General features: G+C 37.6%; 1 protein-coding gene across 2 annotated transcripts in view; it reads right to left on the bottom strand.

Annotated features, from left to right (window-relative positions):
- Window positions 1–4,404: 4,404 nt before the first annotated feature.
- zgc:153738 (uncharacterized protein LOC558115 homolog) overlaps window positions 4,405–27,676 on the bottom strand; it is a 42,034-nt gene continuing 18,762 nt past the window's right edge. For both annotated transcript variants that reach the window (XM_041247447.1, XM_041247448.1), the window contains 14 exons: window positions 19,317–19,522; window positions 19,064–19,148; window positions 18,527–18,652; window positions 17,711–17,786; window positions 16,319–16,425; window positions 16,138–16,224; window positions 15,192–15,253; window positions 14,795–14,877; window positions 9,703–9,810; window positions 8,897–9,096; window positions 7,036–7,122; window positions 6,550–6,727; window positions 4,792–5,030; window positions 4,405–4,532 (listed from right to left, as the gene is read on the bottom strand). In XM_041247447.1, coding sequence (XP_041103381.1) covers window positions 4,422–4,532; window positions 4,792–5,030; window positions 6,550–6,727; window positions 7,036–7,122; window positions 8,897–9,096; window positions 9,703–9,810; window positions 14,795–14,877; window positions 15,192–15,253; window positions 16,138–16,224; window positions 16,319–16,425; window positions 17,711–17,786; window positions 18,527–18,652; window positions 19,064–19,148; window positions 19,317–19,522 — 1,755 coding nt within the window. In that variant the 3' untranslated portion in view covers window positions 4,405–4,421. The remainder of the gene's footprint in view (window positions 4,533–4,791; window positions 5,031–6,549; window positions 6,728–7,035; window positions 7,123–8,896; window positions 9,097–9,702; window positions 9,811–14,794; window positions 14,878–15,191; window positions 15,254–16,137; window positions 16,225–16,318; window positions 16,426–17,710; window positions 17,787–18,526; window positions 18,653–19,063; window positions 19,149–19,316; window positions 19,523–27,676) is intronic.

Below are 27,676 nucleotides of genomic sequence, written 5' to 3'. Positions count from 1 at the left end.
ACACACTATTTATTTATTTATTTATTTTTACTGTATTGCATGTATGATGCATTTCTCTGTATTTTAAGATATTACGGATTTTATTCTATTTACTGCATCTTGTAAAGTGTTTTGCGATGGTGGTCCACTTTGAAAGGCATTATATAAAATAAAGACTGATTGATTGATTGACTTATTTGGTTGTGTTTAGAAGGTTTGCAGGATTTACTGATACCACTAATGGTACCGCATTACTCAGGGTGGGGGTGGATTCTTCAGTTTAACAATGTAGGTCGTGCAAAATACAAAACAAACAAACAAACCAAAAAAAAAAAAAACAGACAAAAGACTGTGCAATACTTCCTCTAAAAAGGAAGATGTTTTCAATTAAAAAGGCATACCAAGGCATATTAATGGTATTTTCTAATGAGCTTATCAAATTAGAGAGTTATCACATTTCAGTACATGCCGAGCAACCCACAAACTTCGGCTCTCCTACCACTACCCAGTACAGATATATAGCGTAAGATTAGCATGTTTGAATATACAGTAAGGCTTTCACGTTTACAAATATTTTTAGTGTAACACAGTACACTAAACTGTAGCTTTTACACTTAGACCAAAAATAAGAAATAAGTACAATTTAGGAACAAACCCATCCAATGAAAAAGTAAAATTAATATGCACAAAAATGTTAACTCTAAAGTTCTCCCTGTTTAACAAATATAGAATGTATAAAAATAACTAGGTAAATTAATAACGTACAGAATGAATTTAGTGACTGACCTCTATGTTGATTTATAATGTTTAGTGAATGGCTAAATGTTTAGTAGTAGTGGAAAACTAAACTGAAACATGGACATGTTTATACTTGATATGCAGTATCTTGTTTATTTTTGTATAATTAGCAGTGCCGTCCCATTGGTGCTCAGCATGCAATTCACTGATGATCAGTGAAAAAGGTTCCATACTCGGCCTGCAAAAGTTGTAATGGAAATTCCTCCAGTCCCCTGTGTCACTGGTATGAAAGATTACATTTGGATGGACATTCGGGCAGTGTGGGTCACTGATGAGCCTGCACATGGTGTCTACATGCACCACCACCAGTACGCCAGTTCCTGTCCCTCTGCTTTTCGTTAACATGATGAAGTACGAGTTAACTATTTTACAGCTGTCTTTAGAAACAGCAGTACAGCAGGAACAGACAGAGTCTTGGTTTATATTGTTCTAGTCTTGGGAGCTGATGGGTCTTGTGATCAGCCAGTTTTGGCCTTGGCCCACCTGATATATTTCAGTCACTGACTGTCAGGGTAGGAAGACCTACTTGCTATTCCCTATAAACCCTTGATAACATTTTCTGTTCTTTAGTGATGACTCCTTTTACTTCCTAAATGGTGCAATGTGATTGCTGAACTGCACTATGATAACATTTTCGTTAAGTGAATGTCTTTAAATTAAAATGTGCTTCAAATTATTGAAATTTGTATAATCCTATAGTTTATTAATACATTTATAACTTTTGGTCCAGTGTTGTAGACACTGCTACAATTCAAGATAATATAAGGAGATACCACATACAATTGTAGGTGGCAAAACATATTAACGCATAGGCAAACTAGACTGCTGTCCCAAAGGGGGGGGGGGGGGGGGGGGGGGGGGGGGGGTGTTGGAGAAAGTTCTCCGTATGGCATACAAAGCAAAGAACACCATACCTTCCGTTAAGCATGAAGGAGGTAATATCCTTCTATGGGCCTGTTGTTCCTCTGATGGCACAGGAAATTTAATTACAATACATGGTAAAATGGATTCCATAGCATACCAAAAGATATTGGTCAATCATGTGAAACCCTCCGCTACAAAACTTGCAAAAGTGCAAATGGATGTTCCAACATGACAATGATCCAAAGCACACATCAAAACCTACTTCAGAATGGTTAAAGAATAAAATCAAGGTTCTGGAATGGCCTAGTCAAAGTCCTGACCTAAATCTGATTGAGAATTTTGGGTATGAGTTAAAGAAGGCTGTGCACAAGTGAAGTCCTCAGAATTTGAATGAACTGGAACAATTTTGCATTGAAGAATGGTAAAAAATCACTAAAGAATCATGCCAAAAGCTCATTGACAAACACCCTAATCATTTTAGAGGTTATTATTGCTAACAGTGCCTCAACTAGATATTCATTTCACTTTCCTTGTCAGGGTATGAATATTTTTGAATTAGTAGTTTTGGAGTTTATTGGTGTTCTTGTTCATGTTTGAAGTGTTGCATTTGTAGCCAGTAAATCATCAAGCTCCATTATGGGATTTTAAGTAGGCTTCAGGTTTTTACGAATCATTTTAAATGTATTTAGCACACCACCTTCAATTAAACTGTTTCTGTCAGATTTGGTCAGTCGTTCAGTTCAAACAATCAATCAATATTAAATTTATATAGCACCTTTCATAGTGGACCACCATCACAAAGCACTTTCAATTGGACATTTGTTTTGTTTTTATAAAATTTGACTATTTTTGTCCTGTAAAGTGCTTTGAGATACATCTGTATGAAAGGCGCTATATAAACAAACTTTGATTTGACTTACAAGACAGTGAGGAACAATGCATAATACATTAAATACAGTGAAATACAGGGCATAGTACATTAAACACAAATAGTAAAATACAATACAAATATATTAAATACAGGCATACTACATTAAATAAAAGGCTATACTGTGAATTCCAAATGTTGTGGATGTGTGTGTCATACAGAATCATACAAATAAGATGGAGTGAAAAACCTGAAATAGCAATTTAGACAACAGCTAATAACAGATATCAGGCTTAAAGTGCTTTGAAAGCAAGAGAGAACAAGTGGGTCTTGAGAATTGATTTGAAGCGAGCGACTGTGAGAGCCACATACATTAAAGCTGGGAGAGTTCTAGAGAGTCGGGGCCATGAACCTAAAAGAGCGCTCTGTGTGTGGTGCACTTTTGCTTGGGTATAACAAGCAAGACTGAGTCAGAGGACCTCAGCCTGAGTCAGAGGCCCTCAGAGCAGTGTATGAAACTTTCGGCATAATTAATAACTAGAATTAGGCATAATTGACCGTTTCTGATCAAACTGTGTATAACAATTTAAAAACTATATAAAATTACATCTTTATACTTGTTGTTCTTCCTATAAGAAGGTAGGGGCTCAGAAGTGTATGTTTGCCTAGGATCCTGTGATAGGTTAATCTGGCTCTTCCTACTGGACCTATTGCTGATCCAGCACAGGTCCTGCCGCGAGACTCAGTGACGAAGGTGATGGTTGTTCCCTTGGGGAAGAGCTGCTTGAGTATGTCAAGCTCACCAGTGAAGATGGCATAGTGAACTGACACAATTCCTAAATCCACATTTACTTTACCCTCTGCATTCATGCTGGTAAACTGGTACCACTGGAAAAAGTTCAGGTTCCCAGAAACTTCAAAGGACATCAAGGAAGTAGAAACAGAAAAAGAAAACTTTTGTACCCTACAAACACCTGACATTTTTAGGTGCCAATAATTCTTTGAAAAATGCTGACAGATGTCAACAACTTGATGACAACTGTTTAACACTGACTGTGTCTGGTAAAGTTGCTTCACATAATGTATTATTCTGTCCTGTTTGGAGGCAGCCACAGCCTATATATGTGTAAATGGCTTTACAAATCAAACTGGAAAGTCAGTTTCTCCACACTTCATTGTGCTCAATTATTCTCTGCTATGCTTATTATCGTTTCTATTCAAATGTGGGACTGGAGAAAATGACCAAAAAATAAATAACTGATACAATACAGTGGGAAAGGGAGAATGCAAACATTATTTAGTTTCAGTGGTGTTAATTAATACAGCATTACAGTATTTGAAACATTAATAATTAATTAATTTTTTACACAGTGTTACCTTGGCTTGCTCTATTTGAGTCTCATATGTAAGCTGATTTCCAGTTACAGCTTGTCTGAAAACACTCCCCACATGAACACAAGAGGCAATGGGCATGGAGACAGTCACTCTCACATGACACAGTAGGTATCTAGTGTTGGGTCAAAACATTATTTATTGAACTACCTGTCTGAGTAGCCTGCAAGTCTGGTCCGAGAAGGCAAAATATTAAATACCAAATGCACAGTTCAGCTTGGTTTAATTACACTCTGTATGTTTAGAAGCATTAGAGTATGCAAAGGTATTTAGAACAGACATGTAAGGAATAAACAAATAATTAAAGAGGAAATATCCACTGAAATCTTGTTGCCTGGTTGCCAGTTAATTTTATTAATTCAGTGCCACTCAATTACATTGGCCTGGGGAATTATATAAGAATCACAGACCTGTATTTCTGAAACATTAAGTATTTTTTATTTTTATTTTGAAATACATTTAAATCATATACATACTTCGCAAGAAAATTTGTATTTTTGTATCTCTTGCATCATGCTTTTCATTTTTTCTTTATGCCGCCTTTCTCTTTTCCTTTCTCTACTTCCTCTTCATCCTTGCCTAAGGCGGCCATAGCTCGTTTCTTTCCAAGAGGGGTTTTAGCATACCAGCTCTGGAAAGAAAAAGAAAAAAAAAAAGAAGCTCTAAAGGCACTCAAAATGATAGCTTATTTAAATTAAAAAAAAAAACCCATACACAATTTACCCCATCAGAATTTGGTGCATAAGGTCATCATGCTGCTCACAAGTCCCAAATTAAATCTGCATTTTACAGCAGTCTAAATCAGCCCTATTCCAATACTGTTATAATCATTTTATCACTTTATCACTTAATGGCTAAATAAACATAAAACAATCTAATCTCTATTTTACCTTAAAGGCCTCCTCTTCCTCTTTAAACACAGGATCCATCTTGGCCAGGTGGACGACATACTCCGCTCCAGTCATCGGCTTCTTGGCCAGTTGATCGATCCTCCGTTCAGTCAGGACTGCCTTGACAACTTTCATTATTTGACCCTGTGTGTACCCGTCTGAGATCTTAGCCAAGGAGCTCAGGTTTAGAGCACTGGTGATCACACCGCCATTTTTCTGAATGAGTTGTTCCCAGATGACTGGAACAATAAAATTAAGAAGAATTAAAATAATCTATACAGAATAGAATTATTCATATATACCAGCCTGTTACAGTATAATAGTGTCACTAGTTTGTTTAGAATGTTTTACAATTAACACATTTTGTCGAATGAAACCTGCTGAATAATGTTATGTTACCATACTGAATTACACACTGCTTTGTAGTTATACTTAACGGTAAACTGACAAATTAAATTTTGAAATCTAACATGAAATTCTGTACTACTATTATGGCTTCCAGCAGACTTTTGCGACATCATTTTACATAAGAGCATAAGAACTCAAGAAAGGTTACAAAAGAGAGGAGTCCTTTCAGCCCATCTTGCTGGTTGGTTGTTAGTTGCTTATTGATCCCAGAATCTCATCAAGCAGCTTCTTGTAAGGTCCAAGGGTGTCAGCTTCAGCAACTATTACTGGGAGTTGGTTCCAGACTCCCACAACGTAAAAAAGTGCCTGCTATTTTCTGTTCTGAATGCCCCTTTATCTAATCTCCATTTGTCACCTCCATTTTGTTTTTCAGGTGGAAAAAGTCCCCTGGGCTCACGTTGTATACTTTTTAGAATTTTGAATGCTTTAATCAGATCACAGCTTAGTTGTCTTTGTTCCAGACTGAACAGATTAAATTCTATTAGTGTGTCTGCATATGCCATGCCTTTGAACCCCGGAATAATTCTGGTCGCTCTTCTTTGCACTCTTTCTAGAGCAGAAATATCCTTTCTGTAGCAAGGTGACCAGAACTGAACACATTATTCTAGATGAGGTCTTACTAACGCATTGCAAGTTTTAACATTACTTCCCTTGATTTAAATTCAGCACCTTTCACTACATATCTAAGCATTTTGTTGGCTTTTTTATAGCTTTCCCACATTGTCTAGAAGAAGACATTTCTGAGTCAACATAATCTTAGTGGTTTCTTTGATTACATGATGTTAAATGAAAATCTAAATTATGTTCATAGCTTTTTTTTTTTAATATGGTCTGTGGCAGAGCAAAGCTCTGCCCTTTTTAAATTGGCAGGGATGGGGTTAATTTCCCCTACCTGCCTGGGTTTATTATGTTCAGGTGGCTGGGGTTGATTAGTTGATTAGGTTAATTAACGATCAGTCAGCGCCCAGCCACCTGACATAAAAGGAGGCCTCTGCTTCTCATTTGGGAAGAGGGAGCTGAGGAAGCAGGTTGGTGTTTTGTTGGTTGTGATTTTTCAATTTCTAAATCCAGTGAAGGCACTGCCCAGCCTGGAAACCTTCATTTTGTACATTTTGCTTTTTGTCTTTCCTTTTGTGTTTCAATCCCTTTGTTTTGGCCCTTGTGGCTTTTTATTTTTGTATCTATTTATATTAAAAGTACATTTTTTTGAACTGCAGTCTGTCTCTGGGCCTCTATCCACTCGCCAGCCTGCCACAATGTCTCAATCCTAAAATTCACAGTTTGACAATACCTGAACAAAAGTGCCTATCAAAATAAAATTAAATAATAACAGGCAATGTGTTTGCTCACCATATCTGGATGCATAGTCCGGCCTTGGAATGAGAATAATTTTGTTGTAAGTCTTACAAAGTGGCTTGAGGTCTCCATTAAAGGGCTGCTTGGATGTCCCCACTATAAGCACCCGGTCTTCCCCTTTAATCGATTTTAGGATCTTGGGCAAATCCTTCTTCAGGCGTTTTGGATCTAACTTTTATGTGTAAAAACAAACAAACTGTAAAGTGTGGCAGTAAAAAAAAAAAAAAGTAACATGTTTGGTACATAACAAACAACTTTTTACCTTTCTTCCCTTTTTGCTAACCTGGTTATAATAATACAAGCAGCTTTTATTAAGCAAAAAAAAAACAATTCTGCTATTATCTAGTAAGGTTCGCACAATATTACTTTAGACAATACTGTAGTTGCATTAGTATATAAGCCTTTTTCTTTAAAAAATTGCACTGGAAAAAATAGACTTTTACTCTGAATTGTCTAATACTAGAAGACTGTACTGCTTACCTCTTTCTCGTCTTTTGGTACTTTCTTATAAAACATTTTCTCTGCCTCTCCGATCCATACCACAGAGGGCTGCAACTGCCTGGCCACCTGAAACAGAATATTTTAAGTCTTCGCTATTATAAGTGTGTACACTGCTGGTATCCCACAAAACCAAACAAGTTTCCAGTCTTGATAGTGATAGAAATATAGAGTCCATAGTTTATAGTTAAATACAGTTGTGAGAATATAACTATGAAATAGTTATGAAGCAAACATAGCAGTCGTTTTGTTCAGCTATAAACTAATAATACAGTGCTTAACAACTGACTGGCCTTTTGAAACAAATCTCCTTTCTCCTGTATTTCCAATTATTATTCAGAGCTCTGAATTAATATCCCAAAGCAAGTTGAATGGATATGCTATTATAATCACTTACACTACATTTATTCTGGGGTCAGCATACCTCGGCTTGGTGTTTCTTTTTGTTTATGAGAATTTTTGGGATGCGCATATCATATAGACTTTGTCATTACAAATACATTACAAATGTTGTGGCTATTATATATTTTAACAGATAATTAAATTGAATTAAATGTAACCTAATTGTCTAGCTTTGCCTAGTGACAATGATAGATCTATCACCTCGAAAACATCAGGCACTCAGAAAACAAAGGCTAATCAAACTCATCGCTGCTACTGAATTACCTGGTCTAGTAAGGGAAGGGGGGTTTAGCACAAAGCCTACACTAAGGTGAAAGAAAAAAAAAAATGACCAGTAGTTTAAAACCAGCTTAAAAAAAAACAAGATTTAAAATCACTATGAGTACAAGATGCTAACTGCCTAACAAGCACAGAATAACCCAGGTATTAAATCCCTATGAAAATTAAATTGTTTGCGATGCAACACAACATATTTCATGTCTAAAGAAATCTAATTTCTTGTGGTAAAAAGATTTTTAAATTTCTAATTTCTTGTGGTAACAAGAAATTCGTAATAATCTGAATGACTCTGCAAAAGTTCTGTATGTTTTAAAAGTTTCCCCTTTCCCCCAGGGGGGCGCTTAGGTGGGCCAGGGTGTCCTCGGCTCACCGCGCACCAGCAATCCCTGCAGACTGGTCAGGTGCCTGCGAGCCTGCCTGTAAGTTGCCCAGAGCTGCATGGTCCTCCGACGCTGTAGCTCTGAGGGGACTGTATGGCGGGCCTGCAGAGGGAAAAGAAGCTGACGGCACACGTTTCGGAGGATGGTTGTGTCAGTCTTCGTCCCTCCCGAGTCTGTGCGGGCCGGGTTGAAATAAACAGTAATTGGGCTTACGAAATTGCGGAGAAAAAAATCAGAAAAATAATTTGCCGATTCCAAATGTTTTAAATAAATAAATAAATAATCTATTCAGGTATTGTGCGATCCTTTGTTGTAGTGTCAGTATTTCTTGTAATGCTTTTAATGTGATATTAAATGTGTAACTGTTTTGTGTCATTTTCAAACGTATTGTGTATGCTTAATAAATACCATCTTTCTAAGAAGCGATTCCCAGTATTGATTCATTCAGTCATGTTGAACAAACACGATTTATGAACTTTGAACAGTCTGGAATGTGGTCTATTTCTGGCTTCTTTTAACGTGTAAATCCGCTATCATTTTCAGACAGCAATACTGAAAACAGGTTTACACATTACAACAGGATATGGTCATTGTTTTAAGAATATTAACTGTCTACACGATAGCACCTACAGGTGTATGCATGCCAGCATCCAGTAAAATATTGTAAACAAATACCAAATCAGTGTGGTTTCCAAGTTTCCCCCATGTTATCAAGTATTTCTAGATGTTGGTACTGTGGCTATCAATATACAACAAAACAACACTGGAAAGGCAGAGATTACCTTGAAGACAAGATGCAGCATCATCTGTAGCCCACTCTTCCCTGGGTATTTGCCTACGATGTTCAGTGGGGAGAGATCAAAGAGGTTGGCACCTGTCTCAGTACAGATGGCGTTTACCAGCATTTTCTTACCAACACCAGCTGGGCCTGCCAACAGGATTGATTTCACCAATGGTGCTTTTTCATGGACAACTGAAGAACCTGTTAGAACACATTTAGAAACCATCAACATTGGTGGTGCCAAACATCTCACAGTTATGTGAGTATGCCCATAGACTTCTAATGCACTGTTACTTACTTCCCAGACTAAAGAGCATTCAGTGAGACCACATGATGCTCCGCAGCCTGCTTTAATATCCAAACAGCTAATGTTACACAGAAAGTATTATAAGAAAAATACTGTTTACAGTTTCTTGACAGATTGTTATCTACATCTATGGCCAAAGGTTTTGCATCACTCTATATAAACAACACATTTTGCTTAATAAAGTTGAATGAATCCTGTTGAATAATGTTACGACAACATACTGAATTAGATATGCACTACAAATTGGTATGTAAGATGAAATACTATACTATTATTATAGCTTCCGTTAGTATTTGAGATATCATTTTCTAGTTTCTTTTATTACATGATGTTAAATAAAAGATCTAAATTATGTTCTCAATCCTAACATTCTAGGTGATGCAAAACTTTTGTCCATAGCTGTCCGAGGTAGAACAGATTCAGAACTCTTGGTCTGGCACCATTGTAATATAATTTTAAATAGATTTCTGACTAACAGAATTAAAAGTGCACCATCATACCAAGAGGTAGGATTGCATACAAAGAAATGACTTGTCGCACATCAGACAGCGATGGCATGGGCTCAATATCAGTCTGACGCAGGGTTGTCCCCAGATAGCTGTAATCACCTGAAAAAAGGGGAGAAAATGTAATGTATTTATTTCTCTAGATGCACTTTCCCACTCCACAAAGTGTCTTTCTGTATTTCTATATTTCTAAATCACTACAAAGATTTTGTAACTCAGTATTAAAGAATTGTCACTTTAAATTGCTCTTTTTAAAAGTTGACTAAGTTATGTGTTTACTGAATTGTAATCCGTGCAGAGGTGCCGTCACGGATAAAAAAGAGGGGGCCACTACACTAATGTTAGACCAACAGACCTGTGTATAAAAACCCTTAATTTTGTATGTTGCTCTTACTGCTAGTAACATTCTATAAAGAGGTCAATGTAAAGCATCTGACTTATCCTGAGCTTCTATTACTACAGCTGAGGTACGACATAAAGGGTAAGGGTAAAGGGTAAAATCACAAATCTGTATATCCTTCCAAATAAAGCAATTAAACCCTGGTATAATTTTTCTCAACCACCTGGCTGAGCAAACAAAACAAAGGTTTAAAAGTACTCAGCAAGAACAGTGCATGTTTTTATTTTTTATTGCTGTTCTGCTGCTGGTCAGAGAGGATCTGTAAGAAGTTGTATTTAAAACTGTCCATAGTGGGAATGCTCTTCCTTTAAACTGTAATCATATCTGCAGGAATACATGTACTGATGTATATTCCTACCCAAACGATGTGCCTTAAAAATGACATTTGTGCTGACTTAAAAAAATCGACTAACAGCCAGATTGACTTAATGAGCCTTTCTTTTTACTCCAGCAAATTAAGTGTTACACACTTAAAATATTTGAACTCAAAGTTTGTATTGAAAGAGTGATATTTCTAACACTACAACAGTAAGGAGAAACACACAGAAATAAATACTGCATTCTTTTTCCAGCGTCTTCCGATGAATGCTACAATATGCGCATGTATTTTACTTTTACTTTCATATGTGATCGTCTTTTTCAAGTAATACAAAAACACAAACAGGATTGATTTATATCTCTATTGCTAACCAATTTAATTTACAATCAATACTCTGTAAACACTGTCAGACATCCATGATGTACTTAAGAAATAGAGATGGTTTAACAATGCTAATTACAGCTTTAAAGGAAGTAGAGGACAGAAATACACATCAAAAAACGTGATATTTTGAAAAAAAATTGCAAAGTTTCACTTTACACAAAACTGCACGCACTTATCTAAATAAACAGATTACCGCAGGCTTGTTTCTTAACAGTAAAACAAACGTGTTCATGCAAACTGTTACATGCTACTTTCTCTCACTGTTTAATTCTGAATCGATTAGAATTTTCTTCTCACAATGATATCAATTATTTTAATTATAGAACTGTAAGGACTACAAAAAAAAAAAAAAAAAAAAAAAAAAAAAGACCTGATTAAATATACTCTGGTGTGTATCCACTTTCTGTCGTGCTGTCGATTTAATCTGGCCACATCCAGCTAAGAAACTGTTATGTTCCCTTCTGTTTTCCTTTCCCATAGGCATAGAAACTGAATATATATATACCTTTTCACTTGAGTATGTTTTACATTTCCAGCTGTATTTTTTTTCAACTTCTACTATTTTTCTAAGATACATCATTACATCATGATGTGCTTTTCAAATTAAATGTGTTGTCCTGAGTGCAACAAAACTGTTTTGAAACTGAAACTAAAACCAAGGGCATTGGCTACAGTATAAAACAGTACAGGTACAAAGAATTGACAGCATTTATTTTTATTTTTTTTATCTATTTCTAGCCGTAATGCAGATATGCCACAAAAAAAGGTATGCTAAGCCCAGTCTTTGCATTGAAATTAGAAGAATTCATTAGCTTACAATGATAGAAAACCACCTTCTCACACAAGACATGTACATCTCGTATATTAGTTATGATGACTATCCGTATTGGAGCTAATGATAGTGATAATGACCCAGTATATATCAGAGTGATGCACAAACTGATGCAGAAACCATCACTGTTTAATGCATCACTCTCAGTATCACATTATCCTTCATTACTAGACAAATAACCAAAATGGTCTCCAGTATATGTTTGCCATTTCTAATACAGTGCTTTCACCTTATGGAACATTTTATTGTGAGAGTACAGTATGTGCAGGTTCTCCACCTCAACACAAATTTACCTAATAACTATATTAAAAAAAGGAACTCCCTGGGTTGCAAAAGAGGTGCACATTATGAAAATACTTTGCCTTATTCACAAATATTTTAAAGATTTATAAATATAAAAAAGCCAGTAAGATACTTGCCCTGAAGACCCTGCTGAAGTGAAATGGTGAAATGGTGAAATGGTGAAATCCGTTACAAGTGTAACGGACTTTCTGGAGCAAACAGACGTCATGTTTTAAAATGAAAATACGTGTTTGCGATCTCACATTTCTTTAAAAAATGCATGTTTGACACCTATAGAATGGAAGTACACAACAGATAAGATTTCTGAAAGTATTTTGTTGGCTACAAGTTAATTGCATATGGACTGAGGGAGGTGAGAGTACTATGGGTAACGTTACGTTTTTATCATAACCCTGGTTCCCTGAAATAGAAATAGAACCATTACTGAAAAGGCATTTACTTCCTAAAGACCCGGACACCCGAATAAGATATACCAATGCTGCTCCACGTGATCACAGATCTCACTGTCAGGGAACCAGGGCTATAACAATAAACTGATGTTCCCTTTCAAGTACAAAATGTAACCATAGACTCAGCGGGAGCAAGGTGAGCGGTTGAAAGGCATATAACAGTTGCCTTGGCTACTGGTATGCCAAGGAATCTATCACCAGCGGGTCCCCGTCTCCTGTTATGGAGAACCAGAGGGGACACGTTGATTCCTGGGAGGCAAAGGGATCTACAATATCTGTGCTTTCCTGACCCTCTCTAGATGAGGGTCTGAGCTACTGGGGACTCTCCTAGAGAGGAGGTCCTCCACCCAGTTTGTCCGCAGTGAGAGGAGGTACTCGTGTGCCCATTGCAAAGCTAGCGGGCCACACGATGGAGACTGGATGACCTGAGGCCGCCCTGGTGGTTGATGTAAGCTACCATGGTTTTGTTGTCTGGGCGGACAAGAACAAGTCTCCCTCGAACCTCCTGCAAAAATTCTGCTTAAAAACCCTGCTGTTGAACCAGGCCTGCAGAGGGCTAATGTGCAGGAGACCCAACAGGGAGTAGCTGTTCTGAACAGTAGTAAGCACCCAGATGGCTCTGGTGCACTGACACCAGTAGCCCAGATGGCTCCCTGAGAAGGGGCACTGGGCCTGTTGCAGCAAATTCCTTGGCCTGTGGCTTCTGTCTCTGCGCAGGATGGCATAACCCATTATATAGGATATATAGTGAAAAGTGTTGAACTCAAATAGAGAAGTAATGTTAAAACTTTACAATGCATTAGTAAGACCGCATCTAGTTCTGGTCACCTCACTACAAAAAGGATATTGCTGCTCTACAAAGAGTGCAAAGAAGAGTGACCAGAATTATTCTAAGTTTAAAAGGCATGTCATATGCAGACAGGCTAAAAGAATTGAATTTGTTCAGTCTTGAACAAAGAAGACTACACGGTGATCTGATTCAAGCTTTCAAAATTCTAAAAGGCATCAACAATGTCTACCCAAACTTTTTTGACCTGAAAAAACAAACAAGGACCAGGGGTCACAAATGGAAATCTGATAAAGGGGCATTCAGAACGGAAAATAGGAGGCACTTTTTTACACAGAGAATTGCTGAAGTCTGGAACCAACTCCCCAGTAATGTTGTTGAAGTGGACACCATGGGATCCTTCAAGAAGCTGCTTGATGAGATTCTGGGAACAATAAGCTACTAATGACTAAACGAGCAAAATGGCCGAATGGCCTCCTCTCTTTTGTAAACTTTCTTATGTTCTTATGATCTATTAAAGCCTCCATGGTGAGCAGCCACAGGGCGGTTCCGAACATCACCTCTGACAGTGGGCGCAGCCAGCTGTGCTAGTCTTTGCGGCTGCTGGGGCATAGGGCACCAGCTTGCCACTGGTTTTCGGACTGGAGGTGGTCATTTGGTGGTGACGGCCTGTGGTTCCCAGAAAGGAACCGCAGCAAATGCGACTGGTAGGCTACTAGGTTGTTGTTATAATTGCCTAGCCGTGCGGCGAACGCACTGGCTGAATAAGCTCTCAGACCCAGCACTGCTTGTTAGGGCAGGCAGAAATAGGAGCTAAATTAGGTGCTTAGACCAAGGAGGCAACATAAGCTTTAACCGGCGGAAAATGGGCCAGTCCCAGCTTCTCCGCATCATGCACCCTATATAGAATGTCCATCGACCGGGAAGCAGCAGCAGCTGGATTTCCCAGGAAGACTGGATTTCAAAAATTAAATCCAGATGATCTGAGTGGGAAGGCCATCCTGTGCAGAGACAGAAGCCGCAGGTCAAGGAATTGCTGCAAGAGGCCCAGGGCCCTTTCTCAGGGAGTAATAAAATAACCGGGACAGCACTGTCCTGGGTCGGTTCGGTACCGCAGCGGTGACTTTAGCATCGGGTCGGTACAAGAATGGCATCGGAATGGCACCGAGACGGTACTGGTGTGGTACCTCAGCTCCGGTTCGGTAGCGGTATGTTATCCCTGAAAAGGAGCGACTTTAGCAGCTGGCTTCATGTGGGGCACAAGGCCGCAGTGGGACATAACAAGCACCAGGCTGTAGTGCACAAAATTTCAATTTATTTGTGTAGATCCACAATAAATGAAAAATATATAGCACATAGAAGCAACAAGTACTTAGCTGAACAAGGCTCTCCGTTCAGGTCAGTCCTGAAAGGAAAAATGGCGCTAAGATCTTTTGTGCCCTCAGGGGCGGGACAAGACTGCGCCTAAGGCTAGTGGAGCAGCTTTGGTATACCTTATTCAGGTTTCTGGGTCTTTAAGAGATAAACACCCATACAGCAATGGTTATATTTCGTACTTGAAAGGGAACTGGTGTTATGGTGGTAAAATAAATAAGGATGGTGTGAGGCTTACCAAAGTACTCATCCAACGTCACTTTCTCAGCCTGCTTCAATATCCCTTGCTCCACCAGCTCTTGGTACAAAGATTGTATAGTCCTGTGATAGAAGAGACACAAACTACATGTTTTGTGTGCATACAAAATGTTCTTTATTTGTTTTAACATTGCAATGAATATACATTTACTTTTATAATAGAAAATCACTGAAACTAAATGAACAGTTTTAGCTTGTTAAGTGTCAGACTCCCATGCATTAAGGTTTGGGGGTTAATTTAACCCATTTTTGCTTTTTTTAAGGCACTGGATATTTCTGAAGAATGTATGGACAAATTCTAGGAGCTTCAACAAGCTTCATCACAAGCAACCTAATGGACCAATTAGTATTACTTAAATAAAACAGGCCAGACTCACCTATCTGGTGTCAGGTCCTTCTCCTTCTTTTTCTTCTTTCCACTTTTTTTACCTTTCTTCGTCTTTTGCATTGGATAAATAAAACAGACGCAGTAGTTTTTGACCATATTAACTGAACGTTTATACATGACTAGATTAAAATAGCGTTATGACTGGTAGCAACAGGAAACAATGTGAAACTATTGTGCAATACTGCCTGCACCAACAAAGGATTTGTTTTCTTACAGACTAAGGTCATGTTCTAAAGAGTTGGTGTGAATGACAGTACTGTATATCAAGCCTTTCTCTCGCTCTTTAATTATGGCACCTCAAAAAATTGAGCAAAGAAATATAAAAATAAACATAAGGTGTGGTTATTTTTTTTAGCTGTAATGACATGGTATGTAAAGGGTCTGTTAGTAATATAATCCAGTGCTCCAACCTTACAGCTACGATAACCCTGCACCACCCTATAGAATTAACTAATTTTGCTTCATAAAGTTGAATGAAACCTGCTGAATAATGTTACATTAACATAATGAATTACATATGCTTTGTATTTTTCCATATACTTAACGATTAAAACTGACAAAAAGTGAAAAATACGACATTCCGAAACTCTAACCTGAAATACTGTACTACTATTATGGTTTCCGGTTGACTTTTGCAATATAATTTTGTAGTTTATTTGATTACATAATGTTAAATAAAAGATCTAAATTATGTTCATTTAGCTTTTTTTTTTTTTTTTTTTTTTTTTTTTTTTAATGATTTTTTAATCCTAATATTCTCGGTAGTATCAATGACTTGTGCTAAAGAAGGTTCTTAGTAAGTTTCACCACAGTTAGACTTGCGGTTCTGCAGATACATACACAACTCTTAAGTGTAACATACAGACTGATGGATGTCTGCATCCACTTTATTTCAGTCGCTGAGGGGATAATAATTGTACCAAAGTGTACTGTACCTTTTTGCCACCCTTTCCCTTTGTGCCAGCGTCTCTGTCCACAGCCAGCCTCAGGTTCTTCAGTTCCTCCCTCATCAGCTCATCCACCTCACAGGAAAACCAATGCAACACATTCAGACCTTGTAAACAACCCTGCCCTTCCTCAGTTAGTTTACCATGTTTACAGGTACTGGGCCCTCACCTGGACTCTGATCTCACTCTCAATCTCTTTTCGTTTCTCTTCCTTGATCAGCTCTTCTACGTGTTTCTGATTGAAGTTGGTGGATTCATCACGGTTCTGCCAAACAGCTGAGGGTAAGCAGCGATAATAATTCAGCAGCAGAATTAGCTGATGTGTAGAATGAGTACTATAAATATACAAAACATCTGCCATAACACTGGCAGTAAGCTGTAAGGCCACAGTCTGGACTGCACTGGTTCAATGTGACAAAGTTGCAAGGCATGGAAATTTGTACCACAGTCTGTTCTTAAGAAAGACCCATAGAGTCATTCCCTCAATAATAATAATGTTTCTTGTCAAACGGATCCATAGTTTTGTCCCTCTGGACTGCAACTAGAATGCAACAGGCAGATGCATCTTTTACATATTACAGAATAAACGTCTAGGATTCCATTTTATACAAACTAGAATGGGAGTTTTTGTGAACAAACCCCCCCCCCCTAAAAGAGCCAGATTGATATACTTTACATAAAGTCTTTCACATTAATGTTGGGTGACTTTATGCCACTCCTGGCGCAAAAATTCAAGCAGCTCGGCTTTGTTGATGGCTTGTGACCATACATCTTCCTCTTGATCACATTCCAGAGGTTTTCAATGGGGTTCAGGTCTGGAGATTGGGCTGGCCATGACAGGGTCTTGATCTGGTGGTCCTCTATCCACACCTTGATTGACCTGGCTGTGTGGCATGGAGCATTGTCCTGCTGGAAAATCCAATCCTCAGAGTTGGGGAACATTGTCAGAGCAGAAGGAAGCAAGTTTTCTTCCAGGACAACCTTGTACTTGGCTTCCAAGGTTGTCCTGGAAGAAAACTTGCTTCCTTCTGCTCTGACAATGTTCCCCAACTCTGAGGACTGTTTTTTCCAGCATCAACATCAATGTGAAAGACTGGTGGAGAGCAAGCCAAGACGTATGAAAGCTGTGCTTGAAAATCAGGGTTATTTCACCAAATATTGATTTCTGAACTCTTCCTAAGTTAAAACATTAGTATTGTGTTGTTAAAAAATGAATATGAACTTATTTTCTTTGCATTATTCGAGGTCTGACAACACTGCATCTTTTTTGTTATTTTGACCAGTTGTCATTTTCTGCAAATAAATGCTCTAAATGACAATATTTTTATTTGCAATTTGTGAGAAATGTTGTCAGTAGTTTATAGAACAAAACAAAAATGTTAATTTTACCCAAACACATACCTATAAATAGTAAAACCAGAGAAACTGATAATTTTGCAGTGATCTCTTAATTTTTTCCAGAGCTGTGTATGTGTGTGTGTGTGTGTGTATATATATATATATATATATATAGACAGAGAGAGAGAGAGAGATAAAAAATGTAAATAAAAAGCTTCTTTACTTTTATATATTTTGTGATTATTGGCTACTTCAGGTAGGAAGGCCGATGGAGCCATTTTCAACCCAGGCTCCTCCTCCTATAGGCAACATAAAATTCAGTTAGGCACATACACATTTGCAAGTGTCTACTTTATTTTTTATTTAAAAAATGTAATTGCTGTTAATTACATTGCAATAGCAGTATTTTTCTTCTAATTATAGGCTGATTTTTTTTTTTGTGATCAAAATTTTGTTGTCACAAACCTTAAAACAGAAAGGCTGGGAGTGAGACATTTATTTACCCTTTTACCTTAGTGAGTCCCGTTACTTACTAAATATTTTAGTATCCCTCTTTACATATGTCAATTAAGTTAATTAACAATTCATTCACAGGTGCAATGGTACCCCAGATATTTACTGCCAAAGCAAAATATTGCATGGGACAATTTTTCTTAATTTTACCCCAAAGTGTGTTTCTGCAATGTGACTGCCAAGACTGGTACAAATATAAATGTAATATAATTCTTGGCAATCAACCGTCTAACTAACATTCACTCCTGTACACACTGTTTCTAGGTAATTCTATGTATAGACGCATTCAACTGAAACGGAACTAGGAGGTTGGTGCTAGATTATGTTCCTTAAACTTTTACCATCTGTCTCATTCTCCTTCACATGTCTAAGGTAACCACAGAAGAAAGATGTATTTAAAGAAACAGTGGTCAATTTAACATAGCATTGTTTGCAGTAAAAGTATACCCAGTGGAAAAGCTCATGAATCCACAGATATAAAAATATATGGCATTTAGAAGAAAATAAAAAAATAAAGATCTGTCACCTCCTCTCCTTTCCCCTTCTCCTTTCCTTTCTTTCCCTTGTCTGTCTTCTTTTTCTCTTTCTTCTTGTCCTTGCTCTTTTGTGCATTTTCTTTTTCAGCTTCTTGTGCAGCCAGTTCTTCCTGTAACTGAAAAAAAGAAAGAAAAAAAAAGTTTTACATACTAATCCAAAACAATATCTACAAAATGCATCCTTACACAAGGTTCTCTACTGCCTAATTCACATAGATTCTGCCCTCTACAACATCTGGAAATGATACTATGTAAAGGGATTTTAGTGTCTTTACACTGCAATTTAATCTGGGGGACGTTATGTGAATACATAAAAAGCTTCATTCGTGTTTTCACAATGCATTTACTACGCTATACTACAAAACCTTTAATAAATTCTGTTCTATATTCATTACATTGCTGCAGATTTTAATATTGCAATGTGCGCCAATCTGAAAGGCTTGCCATCTTGACCCACATGCTATGTAAATATAACAGCAGTGCAATAATGTGGTATTTAAAAAAAAAAAAAAAATATTTAAACCAACTTGCTTGGGTGTTTTCTCAGCAAAAATCACAGCTGATCCCCCATCCTCTTCATCTGGATATTCAGGAAAAGTTCCAGTGAGATCACTAGGGGGAAAAAAAAAAAATAAAGTTTTACAAAAAATGGCAGCATGGTGTAATTCTAATATAATTTACTCTAGATTATGAATGAAGGATTTATGTTTGGCTCACAAGTTCTGATTTTCTCCAGATTTGATTCTTAAACTCCCCTCCCTTTTCCAGAGGTGTACTTACTGACATTCAATGAACCATTGGCGGATCTGGTCCTTCATGGTCTCCCTCATGTCTGGCCCCTCCACCTCTCGCAGCTTATCCTTGACACTGACCAGCGCCATCTGGTACTCCTGCTCATGCTCGCGCTGCCTGTGCTTTCTGTGTTCCTCAGTGGACCGGGCAGCGACTGTGGCTGGACAGGGCTTTATGTGCTGGGGACCCAGTGCCTTTGGGGAAAACATAGACCCAAGGAAAACATTAGCATTTCATGAGGAAGCGTTAAAGAACTGGAGACTGAACTCCACCACTGTGAGTAAGTAGTCCACCACACTAAACTGAACAGACTTATTCCCAACCCCTAAGAAGTTTTACTCCCACATTTATACTGTTTAAATGAAATCTATTCCATTGTCTAAAATGTTTTTAAATTAAGCTGTCTATATTAAAAATGTCTAGTTTCTTTAACCAATCCTTAAGATTTGTAGTATCAGCTGTAACCTGTTTAATTATTTCATTGGTATAACTGCTTCCCACTGACACTTTTTATTAGCTGCCCTGGCTTCACCTCCTACTCTGCAGTGACTGACTTTTGCTTGCTTTAGGCAGAAGACAGTACCAGCAAACTTGAACTGACTGTCTCCACAAGATCTTATACTGGCAATGCTGGCATTAATGCTGTCTCACAGCCAACTTTGCTCGAGGGCCTTCTGTGCCTTGACTACACAAAAAGCAAAAACATTAAACACTGCCACTGTTTTTAAATGGGCTCAGAACATTTCACAAGCTAAAAAGCCTCAGAACTGTGTATCGCCCAATCTCAAATAATAGTTGTAGGGAAAAAGCCTTTTTTTTTCTATAAAGCTTTCCAGGGATGTGCTCAACACTTAACATAGCTGCAGCATAAAAGAATTAAAAAAAATACAGGATGAATATTAAGCAACTTGGTCTTTCCACATTGTCATGGAAAAATACACTAGATACAGGACAATTCACTTTAGGACAACAACCACAGGGAATACAGAGCGTGATTGTCAACTCTTTTAAAACAGTGGTTTGCACTCCTTTAACATAGTTCAGGTGCCAGATCCCAATACTTTTTGGTTTTCTGGTATATAATGTATGTGGTATCAAAAGAAAGCTTAACCTCTCATGAATAATAATTACCACATTACTCTTGGATGATAATGTATTTAAATGAGGCATACCACTCTGAATAATGAGATGAGCTTCATTCACACTATATTTACTAAAGGGTGATAATTGTATTGTTCACATTAAAGTGAGCAATAATTAATTTGTTTGGACACTAGGCTTTAACCACTGATAGGCACACTATTTTTCTGGCCTGAAAACTAGTTATGTGCCGTTTGATTCTTTTTACTAACTCGATTTGTTTGATTCATTCAGTTTAGTGAATCAATTCAACAGATTTGTTAGTTTTATTCACTAATGCAAAATAAATGAACATTTGTTTGAACTGAAAAATTTGGCAGCAAGTGCCACTTAAGTTAAGACTGTTCACTTGGTGGGCAGTATCATAAACAATATATACATATACATACATTGTAATGTACGTGAACATGTCTATATAAATCGTATGTAGGCCAATATACTACTTTACACAAAACACATAACTAGAAGCAGCTTTCCTAGAAAACAGAAGGAAATAAGATTATTTTACTTTCAATGTAAAGCTCAAACAGTAAAAAAACAAGTCAGAGTATATAATATGGTATATGGTATGTAAATTAGCCAAATACTGTCTCTTTTTTAGATTTATCATGCACGTTAGGCTCACTACTTTACGTGTGCGCTAACTCCAGATTTAGTGCCCTTTCGTAAATGAAGCCCATGAAATAATGTTCCTCCACTAAAATCTCTAAAGCTCCTTCAACAAGACATCGACATTCCCGTCGTCAGCGTTTGCCTTGCCATAGCTCCTCTATTTAATCCACCATAAAGCTGAACATTCCTTTACTCTTTGCTTGCAATCAAGCGCCCCTCCTCCGCTCCCAGAGCCAACACTAATTACCGTTCCTTCATGGGATCCTGCCCTGGATTTCTATTGGCTACGTTCAACGTTTTAGGGACCTGTCCATTATGTTTCGTGCCCCGTTTCGGCGTGTGGCGGCTTGTGCTTTCGACTGGTTACAACAAGATCAAACAACACTGTTGTTTTGCAACTTTTCCACCAGCGCCTCTCAGTCCGTGGCTACCACGGCAACACCCTCATTGCGTGACTGCGGGGAGTGGTAAGTAACCATGGTGACCAGGCAGCTTTATCTGCACTGCGAGCTCCATGTCTCAGTACTGCAATTTTCTGGCTTGCTGCTGCTGCTGCTGCGATTTTACAAACCACTGCCCCCCCCCCCCCGGGCCCTCTATTCATCGATTCTTCCCGATCTATCGTCACTTGTCTCTGGTTCTCAACCCACCTCTCCACCCTCCTCTCCAGGACAGGCCTCCCTCCTCAGCTTTATTCACCCCATTCATTCCGTATCGGTGCAGCCACCTCCGCTGCAAGGGCCAGCATCAATCAAAGCCTGATCAAGACCATGGGGCGTTGGTCCTCTTCGGCAGTGGATTCTTATGTTCATTCATCTCCCTCCGACATAGTTGCAGCCCATTCCAAAATTGCTAGTATGCCTGAAGTGGGCGCTACCTGTCTGCCAGAGCCACTAGAGGTTTTCCCCTAATTAGCTTCAAGGGTTTTTTTCCTCTCCACTGAGCAGCAGGTATACACAGTCATATCCTACTAAATTTACTAACCATCCTCCTGTTTGTCCCGTTTGTCCTTCTAGTCTTTTGTTTATATTATGCGCTGGCATGTGCTCTCTTTTGGAGATTTGGTGAGGAGCCGGGGGTCCATCCTTTTGGGGGGCAAGTGATCATCACTTCCCCGACCTCAGGGCAGGCTTCAGCCTCCCTTGACCTTCAGGGGGGTTCTCACCATGTGAGTCAGAGCGGACCCCGGCCACACTCTGTTCCATACTAACCTTTATGCCTTGTTCTTATCTCAGGTCCCAGGCAGTGTGAAGTCTCGGCCAATTGGGGGTCTAACGAGCGCCCCTTTACAGAAGTCTCAGACGCTGGGTACCTCTCCCTCTCTATCTCCTTTAGTATCCCAGTCTTCTGGCACCGTCTTCCTGAGGGGCGGCTCCGCGAGTCATAACCCTCATGTATGTTTTCAGTTGCTAGGTCCTTCGGCCCTGGGCTCGTGTTGGCATTGCCGCCCTCAGTCAATGACCACTTTCTGTATCCTGTCTTCGGTTGCTGGGTCCTTTGCCCCTGGGCTCGTGTCGGCATCGCCGCCCTCATTCAGTGACCACTTTCTGTTTCCTGTCTTCGGTTGCTGGGTCCTTCGCCCCTGGGCTCGTGTCGACATCGCCGCCTTCAGTCAGTGACCATCTTCTATGCTAGCTTCCATGTCCAGCTTGGCTGGTCTGCTACTAGAGTGGGCCTCGCCTGCTCTTCTATCATAGGTCCGGTCTATTCTAGCCGGCACTCTGTCCTACTTACCGCTCCCTTCTGCTTCTTCTGCCCTATCTCTACCCCCCAGCTCATGCCTCGTGAACTAGTCAGTTGATTCCTTGGTATTGTGTAGTGTTCTATTCAACAGTGTAAGGAACAAAATAAACATTTACTATTGTATTATGTGTATAGATATGCATTAGGAAGGAGTCCAATGTTAGGCTGGTATTAGGGTATGTAAGTTTTCTATTGCAGGGACAATTTTATTGATTTTGTAGACTTTGTATTGTTTCCCTTTTCTAAAACTGTAGAAAAACACATACAAATCCCATAAATAAGTGTCTACATATCAACATCGTGTTCCCGAGGGAAAAAGGAAAAAGAAACTGCAATACCACAATGACCTACAGTTTCTAAAAAAAACATGGTACATTAAATGATAAAAAGAAATTCAGATACTGCTGGTTTTTTTTTGGTTTTGTTTTATTTTAGGTAACCAGTGACAGAGGGATTCTCTGGACCTGCCTAAAATCATTGGGATTGTTGCAGCATCATCAGACAATCACAAGAAAAGGACAAACATTACAAACGAGACAGTGGTAAATACTGTTTTCACCTAACATCTTCAACAAGGATGGATAGCCGACACAAAAGGATAACGACATTAACAAGTGCTTTCTTGTTCAAAAAGGAATCAGATAAAAGGACTATTAATAACATTGACTCTCTCGGGTCACAATACAAAATGTACATTTTACTTGTTTACTTGTGAAGCTTTAAGACTGTTTTCATAAATGATTAACATTATGTTTTGCCACCTTAAATGCTTGATAAAGAGCTACTATAAGGATACTGCAGCTTTAACTTTAAGGTTTAAGGTTAATTAAACAGGAGGGTATTCTACACTGCCTCAAATAAGAAACATATAAAGGTAATGGATAATGGACACCGATGTGTGTGCTGAGAGGATAGTTGCCATGACAGACTAAAATGTGCATCACATGGGGAAAGCTGAGGCACTGAAGAACAGATCCATGATATACCCATGTGCTATCAATAAAGGCATATGACTGGGTAAAGTTGGCATTGGAAGGAAAGGAAGGTATTGTACAAACAAAAACATTAATAGAATATGACAGTAGCGACATCTGTTGTTCGTTGGACAAAAATATGTTGGGAATAAAATCAGGCACCATTTGCCTAGCTCAAGTCAAAAAGGAGATTATTTTCTTCGAGAAGGAGAAATAAAAATAATAATTATAATATAATTATAAATAAAATGTAATATTATATTCTGTGTATAGACATACATTTGGATACAGTTAAATGTTAGGCTGGTATTAGGGTGTGTGTAAGTTTTCTATTGAAGGGACTTAAAAGTATCCATGGTTAGCATGGTGAAAGGGTCTACTAATGTATAGGTTCATTCTATGTGAAGAGTGCTGTAACAGCTAATGTGTAAACCAAAATTATTTTTCATTAATCAAAAAAATTGTGCTTGTCTGTCAGTGTAGTCTTCTGAGTAGTCTAGCCACTTCCTAGGACCCCTAAATATGGAGTGGTTAGTTGTGTTTTGAGGAAGTTTCAAACTTTCAAAAGGTATTATCGAGTAAGTTTAGTTTTGTGTTACATTTAAACAGTAAATAGTGGGGTTCCAAAAAATATAGTGTTATACATCCCCATGTGTTGCTACAACTGTTTAAATAATGTACCTGAATTTTTATTTTAATTGTCATTATCAGTGCACTAGAGTGGACATTTTGAAAAGAGCTTTGAAACAGACTTTAAAGTTATACATGTAAAAAACCTGTCAAGATGTTAAAAGAAAAAATATAGGTGCATTATTTAAACAGTTGTAGCAACACGTAGGGACATTTATCGCTAAATTTTCCAGAATCCCGCTACTTACTCCTTAAGTACTGTTAGATAAAATCTACTCCCTTTCTTTAAAGCTGTGGCTATAAATTCAGTCTCTGAAGACAGTTCAAACTTATTTTTTGTATTTTTGTATTACATACCATGCTTCTCATCACTTTCCACCCGAAAGCATATACACTTAATAGTGTCCCTTCTCTTTCTTAACGACCATGCTGATATGGAAATCAGTGCAATTCATTCGATTTTAAAGTTATATGGAAAAATAAATAGGGAGGAGGTTGGGGGTGCTTGATTTTGTACTAGATGTCACATTAACTGAAGGCATCAAAGAGTTTCGACTTTGCAAACACACATTACCAGAGAGAGACGGGGAATATTGTATTTGCTGCTGAAGTGCGGCCTTTTAAATGATATCTATAATGAGTTTATAATATGCATCTGGGCTACCTCCTCTCTACTTTGATGTCTTCCAAATGGCCCGGGTGTCATCAGCAAAACATGTAGGCACTTTCCCGCCTCATTGACTCCCAAATGTATTTTAAATATCATTCCTGGTAACGCAATTATTTAAAACGCTGAACTAAACACTTACTAATGGGAAAAAAATACAGTGACTTAAATAAATTCATTTCTCAAATGGAGGGCTTTCAATTTTCAGAGTTTTTCAACAACAACATCCACCAGCACCCCTCCATCCCATTTATAATTTAAAAAAAAGAACAAAAATAATAATAAAGGCAATGTTTAAAGGGACAAAGTCCCATTCCACACCACGGAGCTACACTGGCAACGGGACCTGCTTGTATGGGCTGGACCCTGACCCTCACAACCCGCTAATGAGTCTTTTTAATATGGAGTAATTAGAAAATTAGTTCCTACTGATTGTGTTTCTCTTAATTCTAACTTGAGTGTTGTGGTGGAAAAGTGGTTATCAGGGATGTAATGAAATGAATGAAATTCACCTCTGTTACCACTGGGGCTGATTCTAAAAATGAAAATAAATTAATTAATTAATCATAACCATAAATCACATAATATAGAGCTGTAGTAATGACAAGTAAAAACAAGCAAACAAGTAAAACATTATCTAAATTAAGACTCGTATTAAAATGTATACTGTTATTATTATTTGATAGACCATTGTGTTGGTGTAAAACAGGTTAAATTATGCCCTCAGCCAATCAATAGTATATATATATATATATATATATATATATATATATATATATATATATATATATATATATATATATATATATATATATAGATAAAAAATAAGAAAAGAAAAAAAGAATTGGAAGGGACTTTGTCTAAAAAATAAAAAAGAAACTTTTTTTTTTTTTTTACCTACAGGACTCAAACAACCAGAAGCAACAACACAAAATCTAATACACGTTTAACACAATGTCATTAGTTTCAGATACATGTGAGATGAATGCAGTGATGGAAATTGTTTACTGGAGTGACTGTATCAAATTTTTGATTCCGCTAAGTTTTTATTCTGGGACAGGGCAATAGGGTTGTATTATTGAAATTATTTTTAGGACAAAACTTACTAAAGTTCGTAAGAAAATAGTTTAGATCGTCCTAAGATTGTTTTTAAGTTCAATTCTTCAAATTTTGCTTACAATCTTCTTAGATTTCTTAAGAACTTCTGTCTTAAGAAAAATGATTAATATAGACCTAAGGCAAACTGAATTTAAAATACATGTTTTGTGATTTTACTAAACACGCCTTACATTGTAATTAATGTATTTATTTATTTATACCTGTATACGTATTATAGTGTATTACTAATAAATAAACAAACCACGCATAAATATTGACATGAAGGCAGCCTTCTGTTAGTTTCAGCTGAGCAATTTATTCTGATCCTTATACAATAGCGCAAATCTAGACAGAAATAAAAGAATACAATGACTATTTCAATAATTGTAAGGCAGGCTTTTTAACTAAATATGGAGGCTAGTGTGACTCTCTCGTTCTTACAACTCGTCTTAGACGAGAGCAATCGACTAGAACTATAAAAAAAAATGATCGTAGCCCAACTCTCAGCACCAGCATGGTGGTATATTTTTTAACTGACGAAAATTGTGCTTCTACCTGGGGAATCTGCTCGCTGATCTGTCCTTAGGACTACAGCTTCCGTAAACGGAGATAGGCCCTGTGACTATACTGGAGTGCGGCGAATAGACCATGGTCTTCTTATGAGTAAAAACATTCCCTAATGACTGAAACACTTTTAAATTTGCATGTATAATGATAGTGGATGCTTAGGCTGTATTATTAGAGTTTAAGAAGTTCGTCCCTCCTCCTCGCACAGACCATCGTTTGCCGTGAGTGTTTATCACTCGGTGACTTTCACTGACTACCCTACACAAATAAATAACAGTAATATTATTATTATTATTATTATTATTATTATTATTATTATTATTATTATGCATTTTCTTTTATTTAACTGTCTGTAAAAGCAAAACAAATGTAATACGTAAATTGTGATGCGCCAGTGACCTGTCCATCACTGACTAAAAGACGAGTTAATTTTGCGGCATTTTTTTAAATCACAGAAGTGATGCTGACTCTCACTCTCACGTTTGTCTTCCTTGCCGCTTGTAAGGTCAACCACAGGGCCTCCATTGTACAAAAAAAGTTGCGATATCAATATGTAATATACATTGCATACATATTTTCCTTAACTGATATCAAGGATATCATAAATAATCCTTCAAATAATTGCATTGTTAGTTATAGCATGAATTAGAGCTATATTAACTGGTTATGAAATACCAAAATACCCATAATGAAAAACAACTGCATTTGGGAAATCATAAGATTCACAATAATATACAAAATGTAAAAATAGTAAAATATATATTTGCATTTCTTTATTAAACTCTCCAAAACATGTAATGTGTATTTGTTCTGCATACCTCCCAAGAGCTACTTATTTTAAGACATGGGTTTGCTTATCTTAAAGTTAAGACAATCTTTAAGAAAAAATTTAGATTTTTGTTTTTAAAATGTGTTAA

The sequence above is a fragment of the Polyodon spathula genome, chromosome 4 (genome assembly GCF_017654505.1).
Source record: "Polyodon spathula isolate WHYD16114869_AA chromosome 4, ASM1765450v1, whole genome shotgun sequence".
In the NCBI taxonomy this organism is placed as follows: Eukaryota; Metazoa; Chordata; class Actinopteri; order Acipenseriformes; family Polyodontidae; genus Polyodon; species Polyodon spathula.
Note: the sequence above shows the minus strand (reverse complement) of the source record. Positions and strands in the feature narration are given on the sequence as shown.